Below are 14,261 nucleotides of genomic sequence, written 5' to 3'. Positions count from 1 at the left end.
GACCTGAGAAAACCAAATGCTCAGTTAGTGGCACTGCAAAATCCTCTGGATATGGAGTGAGGATGCAGGAGGCCTAACATAAGGGAAATGGCTGTGATGCAGTCTGGCTGGGTCCGAGGACCCAGATAGGGTCCCACAGGACCAATCAGGAGGGTATGGTAGTGGTATTCCTTAAATATTTCAATTACTTCCTCTCCTGGGATTGGAGATGATATCCTGAAGATTGAGCCAATGAGTAGTAGATTGAAGCAGAAAGAGTCTGTGTCATAGAAAAGCAGCCTTAATGGGCCATGAGCAGCCTGAGAAAATATCCATCTTCTCTGTCCCCATTTCATGCCCCACATAATCTCCATTTGGTTGCCAAAATCTTCACTTTCAAATCTTCACCTGCTGTCCGCACTTAGACCCTTTCCAGGAAAACAAACTGCTTACGTGGTAGGAGCAGCGCTATACAGGGAATAAGGGCATGATAAGGAGAGGGAGCCAAGTCCAAAAGGCTGGCCCTTCTCAATCTTCTTCCTGGCTACTAGGTCTCTCTGCTGCTTAAAATTCTTCCAGGGATCCTATGGTCCCAGCAACAGATCCTTCAGCATGGCGCTGAAAAGCTCTTTTTAATGTCACCTCTTCCTACTTTGCCGTCTTCACCTGCAGTCCCTACAGCCTTTTGTCTCTTACTCACAGCAATATTCAACTATGTATAACTCCCTGACTACTGTGTTCACACTTCTCTATTTTGATCATGTCTGGAAGTTTCTTCTTATACATTCCCCTCTTCCTTATCTGTTAATATTTGCTTATTGTCAAGGCTCAGTTCAGGCATAGCTTCCTTAAGACTTCCCTGCCCTAGCCACCTCTTCTCTGGACCGGGTGAGATGTGCTTCCTCTGTGCACATCTATGCACATGTCACGTTGCATTGAAATGTATCTCTTTGTCTCTCTGTGACTTTCATTAGATTTAAATCCCTTGAAGATAGGGACAAGCTCTTCCATGTGAACAATGGCAGTGCCCAGCACTGTGCCTAGTACAAAGTAAGCATTCAATAACTATTGGTTGAATGTAATTTTTTTAAGTTTACTTATTTATTTTGGGAGAGAGAGGGAGAACAGCAGAAAGGCAGAGAGAGAGGGGCGGGAGAGAGAATCCCAGGCAGGCTCCGTGCCATGAGCTCAAAGCCCAACGTGGGGCTCTACCTCACAAACCATGAGATCATGACCTGAGCCCAAATCAAAAGCCAGAGGCTTAACTGACTCTCCAAATGCCCTGGTTGAATGTAATTCTTTTCTTTTTCTTTAATGTTTATTTATTTTGAGAGAGAAAGAGAAAGAGAGAGAGAGAGAGAGAGAGTACAAGCAGGGGAGGGGCAGAGATAGGGAGAGACACAGAATCCAAAGCAGACTCCAGGCTCTGAGTTGTCAGCATAGAGCCTGATGTGGGACTCAAACTCACGAACTTGAGATCATGACCTGAGCAGAAGTCAGATGCTTAACCAACTGAGCCACCCAGGCACCCCATGGTTGAATGTAATTCTTAAAAAGCCTACCATATATTGAAATATCATTATGTTCATTTTTAAAATTTTTTATTTAAAAATAATTAATAGACTTAATTTTTTTAGAGAACTTTAGGTTTACAGGAAAATCAGACAGAAAGTGCAGAGTTCCCATATACTGCCTCACTCCCCAAACTAGTTTCTCATGTAATTAATATCTTGCATTAATGTGGTACATTTGTTAAAAGTGATGAACCAAAATTGATAGATTGTTATTAGATACTGTCTACACTAGGGTTCACATTTTGTGGTATACACCTCCGTGGGTTTTGACAATGAATTACATTTGTATCATATGGAATATATTCACTGTCCTAAAAATCCACTATATTCCACCTACTTATCCTCCCTCCCTGCCTCTCTGGAATCCCTGGAAACCACTAATCATTTTACTGTCTCCATAATTTTGCCTTTTCTAGAATGTCATAGAGTTGGAATTATAGAGTATACAGTCTTCTCAGATTGGCTACTTTTGCTTAGCGTTATGCACTTAAGTTTCCTCCGTGTCTTTTTGTGGCACATTATCATTTTTAATCTTCAAAATAACTCTGGAAGGTATGATTTTTAGTAGATGAACACCTGAGACTTGAAGAGTAAAGGTGACAGTGCAGAAATAGCTGGAATGTCAACAGTGTCATACTATCAATCCATGAAGTAGACATTCACCGGGCTCCTACTTTGTATCAGACACAATGTTTGCTTGATTCCAAGAACAATAAGAAGATAATGTCCTAGTCCTTGAGGAACTAACAACTTAGTGTATAAGAGAGGTGCATTTAAAAAACTCATCATTTCACAAAAGGAAGAGCTATTGAAAGGATAGGTTTTCTATTCAAGGGACACCTGGGTAGCTCAGTCAGTTAAGCATCTGACTCTTGATTTCAGCTCAGGTTATGATCTCATGGTTCATGGTTCAAGCCCTGTTCAGGCTCCATGCTGACAGCATGGAACCTGCTTGGGATTTTCTTTTCCTTTCTCTCTCTGCCTCTCCACTTCTCATGCACATGTGTATGCTCTCTTTCTCTTTCAAAGTAAATAAACATTTTAAAAAATAATTTAAATTATACAGGCAGTTGGCACAATTATGCCACATAATATGTTCATTAACAGTTAATTATTATCACTGTTATTCTACTTAGTCCTTACAACAGCATTAACCCCTCTATATTGCTATTTCTTATTTTTCTGATCAATAAATAGATCAGAGTTGTTAATGAATTTGCTCAAAATCACGGAATGAAAAAATGAATCTAGGTTTGCCCAAAGCCCATGTTCTGTCTACATTTTTGCTTTCTCCGTAGTCTGGGCAGAAGTAACAGCATGTCCTGAGATAGAGACATAAAAGAAGGGTGTGTTGGGGACAGTCACATATTGAGAGTAATTGAAGCACAGAGGGTGGGAGGGGGCAGTGGGCAGTAAAGGCTGGTCACAGTTAGATATGTAGGGCTTCGAAGTACTGAAGTTCATAAAATATGTCAGTCCCACTAATTTGCTCATGATATTTAGCTCTAAGAACTGCTGAAGTGGAACATTCCCTTTGAAGGGGAAAAAATAAGACAAGCTCTGTGTAAGACATTTTTGGTCCTGCTGAGGTCAATGTGGTGGGTTTGTTGCTGAGGAAGAGTTCTGACAATTGCTATGGAGATGCAACATAAGCAAAGAAAAGCAAAAATGTTTGTCCTCCAAAAGAAGAATTAGAGAGAAGCACAGTAAATCAAGATTCCATACATAACATGTTTGCAAATAAACACCAATTTGAAGAGAAACTTTAAGAAATGAAATTGATTGAGTCCAACACTTTACAGAAGACCCATCTGCTTTCTCCTCTAGATGGTTGGAATGTTTACATGTGGGGGAATTTCTTTTCTTTCTTGCTTGCTTTTTTTTTTTTTTTTTGTCATGTGGCTTCTTTATTTGAGAAGTAGAAATAAGAAAATTTACCTTTGATTTCTATTATATTCTTAAAATCAGCACATACCTTATAAACTGAAAGGGCTGAAAGCTATTTGTACTTTTTGGGGGGAGGAAAGTACAAAATGCTATTTGTACTTTTCAAGTATCCCATATCAGACACTTTGGGACTATTATAAAAGAAAATTAATTTCTACCTAATTATTTTAATAATATATTTAACATCAATATTAACATAGCAGAAGAAATAGCATTGAATTCAAGTGAGTTCAAGAATATTACCAATATCTACTAATCTGATATATTTTTATATTTTTATTTTATTTTTGTTTATTTTAGAGAGAAACAGAAAGAGCAGGGGAGAGTGTCAGAGAGAGAGAGAGAGAGAGAGAGAGAGAGAATCTTAAGCAGGCTCCAAGCTCAGTGTGAACCCTTACTCACCGCTCAATCCCACAATCCTGAGATCATAAGCCAAAATCAAGAGTCAGATGCTCAACCAACTGAGTCTCCCAGGCACCCCAAATACACTGAATAATGCTTTTCAAACTTTGTACATGAATCACCTGAAGATCTTACTAAAAAGTGAATTCTGATTTAGTGTGGAACTGAAATTCTGTATTTAAACACGATGTCATACAATGCTGACACCACTAGTTCATGGACCACACTTTTTAGCAAGGGCATAGGCTATTAAGATGTAGGATTCTTCAGATGTAATGTTAAGATGGAGGACAAAAATAATATTAAAACATTTTTTTTTCTTGAGGCACCTGGGTGACTCTGTCAGTTAAGCATGCAATTCTTGATATCAGCTCAGGTTAAGATCTCACTGTCAAGAGATTGAGCCTCAAGCCCCACCACACTCAGTGTGGAATCTGTTCTCTCACTGTCTCTCTGATTCTCTTTCTCCCTCTCTCTCTGTCCCTCCTCCACTTGCACACTCAGGGCATCTCTCTCTCTGTCTCTCTGTCTCTGTCTCTCTCTGTCTCTGTCTCAAAATAAATAAATAATCATTAAAAAACGATATCTTTTCTTGGTGTGAAAGGTGTATTCTTTGGAATCAAATAGTCTGAGTTTCAATCCTGGCTTCACCATTTGCAGGCTGTAATCTTAGGAGGGCTACTTGACCTCTCTGTCTTAGTTTTCTTATCTGCAAACTGGGGATAATGGCAGAGATTACTTCATAAGGTTGTTGTGCTGTGAAGGTTAATGATATAATTGATGTAATTCATTTAGAATAGTGTCTAACTCTTAAGTACTCAATAAATATAGCTATTATTTTTTGTATTAACATTGCTTTAGAGATTTACTTGGGATTTGGTGTACTTCATTAATCTGAAGATTCATGACTTTTATTAATTCTGGATACTATTCAATCTTTATCCTTTCAAAAGTTGCCTTTCCTCAATTGTTTTCTCTTTTCTCTTTTAGAATTCTAGTTGGACATCCATGTACCTTGTGAGGCAGGTTTAGAGCTATTGGCCAAGAAAGAATTCTTGAGACATCTTTGATGCAAAAGGTGCTTTTCTTAAAGAATGGGGCAGATCCAAAGAGCAGAAAGAGCTGTCTGAGGTTGTAACAGGTGTCTGTTATATACTTTTAAGTTGGAAGGGGGTTAGGGATAGTGTAAGCCTCTAAGGAATTTTGGAAGCAAGGTTTCCAGGACCTTGAGGAGCTGTTATCGGGAAAAGGTCATTTATTACTGTTTGATAAAACCTTAGTCATAAGACTCTTCAGATGTATATTAGTGGGCCATACACCTGAAGGATGAATACTGACATATATTTGGGGACAGAGAGGGGTAGAGATGAAGGGAGTTTCCAAAAGAATTTTTATTTATTTATTTTTAATAGTTTATTGTCAATTTGGTTTCCATATAACACCCAGTGCTCATCCCCACAAGTGTCCCCTTTCCCTCCCCCCATCTCATCTGCCCTCAGTTTGTTCTCAGCATTCAAGAGTCTCTCATGGTTTGCCTCCCTCCCTCTCCCCCACTATTTTTCCCCTTGTTCTCACCCATCGTCCTCTGTTAAATTCCTCTTAATCCTCCTATACGTGCAAACATATGGTGTTTGTTCTCCTCTGCCTGACGTATTTTGCTCAGCATAACACCCTCAAGTTCTGCCCATGTTGCTACACATGGCCAGATTTCATTCTTTCTCATTGCCATGTAGTATTCCTTTGTATAGATAAACCACATCTTCTTGATCCATTCATCAGTTGATGGACACTTAGGCTTTTTCCATGATTTGGCTATTGTTGAAAGTGCTGCTATGAACACTGGGATACATGTGCCCCTATGCATCAGCACTCCTGTATCCCTTGGGGAAATTCCTAGCAGTGCTATTGCCGGGTCATAGAGGAGTTCTATTGTTAATTTTTTGAGGAACCTCTACACTGTTTTCCAGAGGGACTGCACCAGTTTACATTCTCACCAAGAGTGTAGGAGGGTGCCCATATCTCCACATCCTCACCAGCATCTAGAGTCCTCTGATTTGCTCATTTTAGCCCCTCTGACTGGTGTGAGGTGGTATCTCAGTGTGGTTTTGATTTGTATTTCCCTGATGAGGAGGGATGCTGAACATCGTTTCATGTGTCTGTCGGCCATCTGGATGTCCTTTTTGGAGAAGTGTCTGTTCATGTCTTCTGCCCATTTCTTTACTGGGTTGTTTGTTTTTCGGGTGTGGAGTTTGGTGAGTTCCTTATAGATTTTGTATACTAGCCCTTTATCTGATATGTCATTTGCAACTATCTTTTCCGATCCCGTCGGTTGCCTATTAGTTTTATGGNTAGAGGTGTGTCAATTTTGTTTATTTTTTCAAAAAACCGACTCTTGGTTTCATTGGTCTGTTCAACTGTTTCTTTGGTTTCTATGTTGTTTATTTCTCTCTGATTTTTACTATTTCTCTTCTCCTACTGGGTTTGGGGTGCTCTTGTTGTTCTCCCTCTAGGTCCTTTAGGTGTGCTGTTAGATTTTGCACTTGCGCTTTTTCTAATTCCTTGAAATAGGCCTGGAGAGCAATGTACTTTCCTCTTAGGATTGCCGTTGCCTCATCCCATAGAGTTTGGATTGTTGTATTTTCATTTTCATTTGCATATACTTTTTAATTTGTTCTCTAATTGCCTGATTGGCCCATTCATTTTTTAGTAGGGTGTTCTTTACCCTCCACGCTTTTGGAGGTTTTCCAGACTTCTCCCTGTGATTGATTTCAAGTTTCATAGCATTGTGATCTGAAAGTGTGCACGGTATGATCTCAATTCTTTTATATTTATTGAAGGCTTCTTTATGCNTCTTCTAAGTCACTTATTCTCCTTTCTGCCTCTTTAGTCCATGCATTGGACACCTCCAGTTTATTATGTATCTCATTTATTGCATTTTTAAATTCATCATAACTATTAAGCTCCATAGTGTTTGTACCCATAGTTTCTCTGATATCCTCCATGCTTTTTTCAAGCCCAGCGATTCATTTTATGATTATTGTTCTAAAAACTTGTTCAGTTATGTTGCTTATATCTGTGTTGAGCAGTTCTTTAGCTGTCATTTCTTCCTGGAATTTCTTTGGAGGAGAGTTCTTCCGTTTCATCATTTTGGTTAGCTTTCTATCTCTTGTCAATTTTAAAAGCTTATTGTACACTCTGCCCCTGTGAGTTCTGCTCTTTTGTAGAGGGTTCTTTGAGTGCTCAGGGTCTGTCTGTTCAGGAAGTGTTCTTTGAATGGTGTCTCTTGGTTTCTCTTGTTGAGCATTTGGTTATTTTGTTTCCCTACTTGTAGCAGTATTTGAGAGTCTCCACCATGTGTACTTTGGCTTGTTTCTTGAGGCAGCCCTGGAAAAAGAAAACAGACAACCACAGAAGGAACAAAGGTACACAAACACACAGACAAAACCAATAAACATGCAAATCCAGGCTCAGGTAAAAATAACAACAACAACACAGCTCTCTGGCGGGGATGGGCATTGTTTGGTGTAGGCAGGTCTTGCCTCCACCGTGTCCCACTGGCTGCTCCTTGAAGCCCCTCCTTGGTGGTTGTGAAGAGAAGAATGGCGTCACCCCAGTCCCTTCTCAACCAAGCGTTGCAAATCAGTCCTTTGGGTCAGATCTCCCTGTGCTGAGGATGTAGCCGAGGAGGGCTGAGTTCTATGCCCCACGCCACGCCTCGTTTCCAGGTCCCAGTCCACTGGCTTTGTTTATACAGCCCAAAACAGTCCTGCAGGTCAATGCTTCCCTGCTGCCGGGGGCTGAGTGAGGGGTGGGGGAAGTGTTGCAGCCTCAGATCCTCCGGGGTCAAACAGCCAAGTGCCTGTGGGAACGTAGCAACTTCAGGTCCGCAGAGTCTGCACTGCCACCGCATCACCGGGCCACCGCCTCCAGGGATGGTGCCCAGAGCCCTGCAGAGCAGTTTTTTATGGCACCTTCTGGGACCGGGATCACCTAGTTCAAAGTCAGCACCCCAGCCAGAACTAAAAAAAGCACTCTCTTTCCAACCTGATGTTTTTCTCTTCTCCAGGGATGGTTCTATGAGCAATCTCAGCTTTCCTTTCCTTTTCCCTGGACTAGCAGCAGCTCCCCACTGGTCGCTGCGGCTCATCACTCACCGCAGCTGCATGCAAGCCAGGTTCACTCCCCTCCCTCCATATCTCTGGGTCCCGTCCCGCTTTTATCTTCCCTAGATCGCACTCAGGCACTTTTGAGGTTTCCTTCCCCATGTACTCTGTCTCTTTCTCTTCTGAAACTCCTGTGGCTCAGTGTCCTATGACTTCAGGCCTTCTCTGTTTGAGAGATGGGTGCAAGTGAAATGCATGGAGCTCTCTATTTCTCCGCCATCTTCTCCAAAAGAATTCTTATATGTTAAGGAAGACTACAGGATCCTGGAGGTTGGGTTAATATTAAGACAAGGTTGCCTTCTAAATGGTCTCACAGAAACACAGAAATTACAATAAAAATGTAGAATAATGGGGCACCTGGGTGGCTCAGTCAGTTAAGCATCTGACTTTAGCTCAGGTTGTGATTTCACAGTTCCTGAGTTCATGCCCCACATCAGGCTCTGTGCTGAAGCCCAAAGTCTGGAGCCTGCTTCAGATTTTGTGTCTCCTTCTCTCTCTGTCCCTCCCCCACTCACACTCTGTGTGTGTGTGTGTGTGTGTGTCCCTCTCTCTCAAAAGTAAACATTTAAAAAATGTAGAATAAAAGTAATTATAAAACTCCAAAAAAAGTAAACAGAGCATCAAATGCCTTTGGGACTATTACAAAAGATCTAATATTTAGGCCATCACAGAAGGAGAAGAGAAAGAAGATGGAGCTGAAAAAGCATTCAAAGTGGTAATGGCTGAAAGTTCCCCAAATTTGGCAAAAGATATAAATCTACAGAGTCAAGAAGTTAAATGATCCCAACTATGATAAATTCAAAGAAATCCACACCAAGATACAACACAGCCAAATCCCTGAAGATTGAAGCCAAAGAAATAAACTTGAAAGCACAGAAAGATCAATGAATAGAGAGGGAAACAAGTCTAATGACAGTGGATTTCTCATCGGAAACCACACATGTCAGAAGGAAGTGGCATAACGTTTTTCAAGTGCTAAATAAAAAGAACTATCAACCCAAATTCTATGTCCAGCAGAAATACACTTCATGAATGAGGGAAAAACACATGCTTTTTCACAGATGAAGGAAAGCTAATTGAGTATATCACCAGCAGACTTATCTTTAGAATGGCTAAAGGAAGTGCTCAAAGCAGAAAGGAAATTATTTTTTTTTTGGAAAAAAATTGTTTTAAAAAAGGACTCTTAGATCATCAGGAAGAAAGTAAGAAACGAAAGAGGGGTGCCTGGGTGGCTCAGTCAGTTAAGCGTCAGACTTCAGCTCAGGTCATGATCTCACAGTTCGTGGGTTCAAGCCCTGCGTCGGGCTCTGTGCTGACAGAGCCTGGAGCCTGTTTCAGATTCTGTATCTCCGTCTCTCTCTGACACTCCCTTGCTCACACTGTCTCTCTCTCTCTCTCTCTCTGTCTCAGAAATAAATAAAACATTTAAGAAAAGAACCGAAAGAATAAAAATAAGAGATAAATGCAATAGACTTTCCTTCTCCCCTTGAGTTTTCCAAATTATTTTTAATGGTTAAAGCAAAAGGTTTAACACTAATGTGTTTCTCATGAATGTGGAGAAAATATCTGCAGTGATTACATTATAAACAGGGAGGGTGAGGGGAGATAAAGTATCTACAATTTGAACTGGTAATTAATCAATTAGTAAATTTAATTAGTAAATTAATTAGTAAAATGTAACACCAGTAGACTGATAAATTGTATATATACTACAATGTAATACTGGGAGCAACCAATGAAATATCTATACAAAGAAATATACTCAAAAACACTAGAGATAAATAAAAATGGAGTTTTAAAAATATGTTCCAGCACACCACAGGAAAGTGAAAAAAAGTCATTTATATAACATACTTAAATGACAAAATCATACAGGAAAAAAAAAGATAAAGTTGCCCTCTGCCTTTAGCAAAGTATTAGCATCTAGGCAGTTGTACTCGTAGAGGAACATCACTATGTCTGTCTCATGGACTTGTCAATGGGCTGTAAGTTGTAAGGAAATTTAATTTTTTTCTTTTGCCTTTATTTCCCACATCACCATGCACATGTGCCTTATGTCTTCTATAACCTTTATGTGACTTAGCATCCTTATCTATAAAATGAGGATAAAGGGTTTCCTGGGTGGCTCAGTTGGTTAAGTGTCCAACCTTAGCTCAGATCATAATCTCACAGTTCGTGGGTTCGAGCCCTGTGTCAGGCTCTGTGCTGACAGCTCAGAGCCTGGAGCCTGCCTTGGATTCTGTATCTCCCTCTTAATCTTCCCCTCCCCAACTCATGCTCTGTCTCTCTCAACTTGCGCTGTCTGTCTCTCTCTCAAATATAAATAAACATAAAAAATATTTAAGATCAAATTGACTTTATTCAATGATCCATGAATCAGGCAGCATCTTATCTAACAAATAAAAAGGAGCTCCAAGCAGCAGTACAAAACCGGAAACTTTTATAGGCAGGAAGAGAAAGGGAGTGGATTATTTCAGGTAAGGTCAATTTCCTTAAGGGGACAAAAAGGTCTATCAAGTGGACTACCTCACTAGTACTGACCAGGAAATTCCAGACTGGCTGTTTAAGATTATAGTCCTGGGAGAGGCTGATCAGTTTAGGTATTAAGTCTTGGTTTGCTGACACAGGGCTTAGCACAGTGACTCCATTTGGGGACTGCTGGTCCTTTTTAACAATTACCCCCTTTTAATCAGACTCTCAGTTTAACTGAGAGATGTGATCAAAATTTAAAGGATTAGCACCACTCCTAACTATCACTCAAAAGTTCTCAGTCTTTGTTGATTCTCTGTGTGGTATTCACAGGTTATGATGTTTTTGCAGAATTGTTGTGATATTCACAGGCCATACCTCTGGTTCACAATTTTTACATTTGTCATTCTCTTTGTTCCTTTTCTGATGTTCCAGACTTAGGGAAATTATTTGCTTGGTGGTTAGTGGCTGCAAACATATATGTAAACCTCTGAAGAGAAAACAATGCATTAGGGAGATTTCTATGATTATTATAAACAGAATAATTCCCAATGTCCCATTTCTAAGCCATGGTTCCCAAGATCCAAACCAGTCAAAATCAAATAAGTCAAAGAAAGAACTCATTGAAGGAGAAACTTTTTAAAGCCAAATGGTTTGCTCAGTGACCTTCTGTAATTGAATTTCAACATCCTCATAAGTGTTAATCCAAGTGTTGGCAGGTGACGTTGGCTATAGCACAGCTACTTCCTTGCTCAACTAAAAGATAATTAAGCCTTATCTTATTATCAAGAACATCTTTGGGGCACCTGTGTGGCTCAGTCGGTTAACCGTCCTACTTCGGCTCAGGTCATGATCTCGCTGTTTGTGGGTTTGGGCCCCGCGTCGGGCTCTGTGCTGACAGCTAGCTGAGAGCCTGGAGCCTGCTTCGGATTCTGTATCTCCTTCTCTCTCTGACCCTCCCCTATTCATGCTATCTCTCTCTCTCTCTCAGAAGTAAATAAAAACATTTTAAAAATTAAAAAAAAACAAAAAACCGAACATCTTTGGCCGGAGAGTCAAAGGACTGGGCAACTACTGTTTTAGCAACAGATTCTGCAATATTTTTGAGAGTTAGGAAGAAATTCCTGATCATAGTCTCATTTATACTTACTAATAACCAGGGAAGTAGGGCCCTGACAAAGGAAGCAAATCCTGAATCATGAATGCCTCCTGTGACTAAGGCCTGGAAAGGTGACAGTCATGGAGACCAATAAAATTGTAAGGGCCTATAGACCACACAGGCAGTTTTATTCTGATTGCTGTGTGTTCCTTTCTTTACCTAGAACCTGGACACAAGTTTCCCTGGGTTTAGGGTTCTTAACCAGAGACAAGGAAATGAATGAGGGAGTCACTAGCATCATGGACAGATCAGAATTCTTGATGACAAATCCAATAGTCTGAACGATGTGGCCTGGGAGAATCAGATGATGGTGTTATCTTTCCAGGCCAGTAGGAAAGAAAGGGAAGAAGAAAAGGTTTCATGGTTAGTTAAAATATGAAGTCTTGATCCAGTTTCTTGAGCAGAAGCAGTCCACACCAAAGATAGCTACTTCTCTTCTTTTAAGAAAAATTTTTAAATGTTTATTTATTTTTGAGAGAGACAGACAGAGACAGAGTAGGAGCAGGGGAGGGGCAGAGAGAGAGTGAGGGAGACACAGAATCCAAAGCAGACTGCAAGCTCTGAGCTGTCAGCACAGAGCCTGACATGGGGCTCGAACTCATGAGTTGTGAGATCATAACCTGGGCCAAACTCAGACTCTTAACTAACTGAGCCACCCAGGTGTCTCAAGCTACATGTCTTCTTAGTCAATTTGATTTAAAGATCTCCAAGGGCTGCATGTAACAAAATGTCAGATAGAGCCTTCTTTAGCTGTGAGGTGTGTGGCCAAGTCCCTAAAGTTTGGCTGCCATCTGGGTAGTGAGGAGGACTTAGAATAGTCTCTTGCAAGGAGATTCAAGAGCAGTCTGTTTTCAGTGATTCTAAATCAGAAGGGTGGGAGAAAAATGGAAATGTTACTTTGGAGAGTTGTAGCCAAATATTTGAGGAAACTAGAAAAATTCAGGATCCAGTCCAATTAGCAGGTATAAAACAAAGTCTCAAAGACCATTAAAAGGTTTAGAATCTAATATCTATAAAGGTGCAAACATAATTTTTCTCTCTACAATTATCTTCATTTCTTTTTTTCAAAGATAATTGCAGGAAAATTAGTTTGTTTCCATTGGACTTTGCCTGATAATTTACCTAAGTCCAGCAAGAACAGTGATTGACAACACAAGCACCCCCCCTCTTTTTTTTCTATATAGAAACAGGATGAGTAAGTGAATTTTTTCTTTTTCTTTTTTTCTTTCTTTCTTTCATTCTTTCTTTCTTTCTTTCTTTCTTTCTTTCTTTCTTTCTTTCTTTCTTTCTTTCTTTCTTTCTTTCCCTTCCTTCCTTCCTTCCTTCCTTCCTTTCTTCCTTTTATGCAAGAGGTAAGTAAAAGATTCAATTTGAGGGGCGTCTGGGTGGCTCAGTAGGTTAACCGTCTGACTTAAGCTCAGGTCATGATCTCACAGTTTGTGGGTTTGAGCTCCGTGTCGGGTGCTGTGCTGACAGCTAGCTCAGAGCCTGGAGCCTGTCTTCAGATTCTGTGTCTCCCTCTCTCTGACCCTCCCCTGCTTATGCTGTCTCTCTCTCTCTCTCAAAAAAAAAACACATTTAAAAAAATTTTTTAAAAGTTTTAATTTGATTCTTCTGGGGGGGTGGGGAGTTGAAAGTAGATCTTCATCTTGCAGTCATCATCTACATGAAGTTTTTTTTATGTTTATTTTTGAAAGAGAGAGTGTGTGTTCGTGAGCAGGGAAGGAAAGAGAGAGAGGGAGAGAAAGGGAGACAGATAATCCCAAGCAGGATCTTCACCATCAGTGCAAAACCCGACATAGGACTTGAACCCATCAACTGTGAGATCATTACCCGAGCTGAAGTCCATCACTCAATGGACTGAGCCACCCAGGCACCCCCTACACAAATTCTTCATAGCTCACTTGTCCGTCTCCATCAATATCTGCTTCTCTGATCATTTCATCTACTACTTCATCTGTTAATTTTTCTCCTAAGTTTGTCATGACATGACATAGTTCTGCTGCACTGATCTGACCATTGCCATCCTTGTCAAAGATTCAGAATGGCTTCCAAATTTCTTCTTTACTATCTATATCTTTTATTTTTCTAGCTGTCATAGTCAAAAACTCTAGGAAGTCAATGGTGCTGTCATCGTGAGCATCTACCTTGTTGATCACATCCTGCAATTCGGTTTCTGTTGGGTTCTGACCCAGTGACCTCATGACAGTTCCAAGTTCCTTTGTTGTGATGGTGCCACCATCATCTTTGTCAAATAGGGAGAAAGCTTCCTTGAGCTCAGCAATCTGTTCTTCTGTCAGCTGATCAGCCATATGGTGCAAGCGAAAGGAGGAAGAACAGAGGGAGTGAGGGCGGCTGCACCAGCGCAGGGGCTGTGATGGCAGAGGTGGCTCTTCTGCTGCTGCTGCTGCTTCTGCTAAGGCACAGCATGTGCTCAGAGCTGTGCTGCCGCCAGACTGCAAGTATCAGCCCCACACCTGCCAAGCTCCCAGCACCACGGCCTCATAGAAGCACTTCTTATTTTTTATTATTTTTAAAGTTTATTTAGTGTGTGTGTGTGAGAGGGAG

At 40.6% G+C, this 14,261-nt stretch overlaps 1 protein-coding gene across 1 annotated transcript in view; it reads right to left on the bottom strand.

The window, feature by feature from the left end:
* Positions 1–14,005, bottom strand: part of LOC144237282 (calmodulin-alpha-like) — a 39,792-nt gene extending 25,787 nt beyond the window's left edge. The window contains 2 exon segments of the mRNA XM_077770958.1: positions 10,099–10,157; positions 13,580–14,005. Of these exon segments, the coding sequence (XP_077627084.1) occupies positions 10,099–10,157; positions 13,580–14,005 (485 nt within the window).
* Positions 14,006–14,261: the final 256 nt, after the last annotated feature.

The sequence above is a fragment of the Crocuta crocuta genome, unplaced genomic scaffold (genome assembly GCF_008692635.1).
Source record: "Crocuta crocuta isolate KB4526 unplaced genomic scaffold, BGI_CrCroc_1.0 scaffold166, whole genome shotgun sequence".
NCBI classification, from domain to species: domain Eukaryota; kingdom Metazoa; phylum Chordata; class Mammalia; order Carnivora; family Hyaenidae; genus Crocuta; species Crocuta crocuta.
Note: the sequence above shows the minus strand (reverse complement) of the source record. Positions and strands in the feature narration are given on the sequence as shown.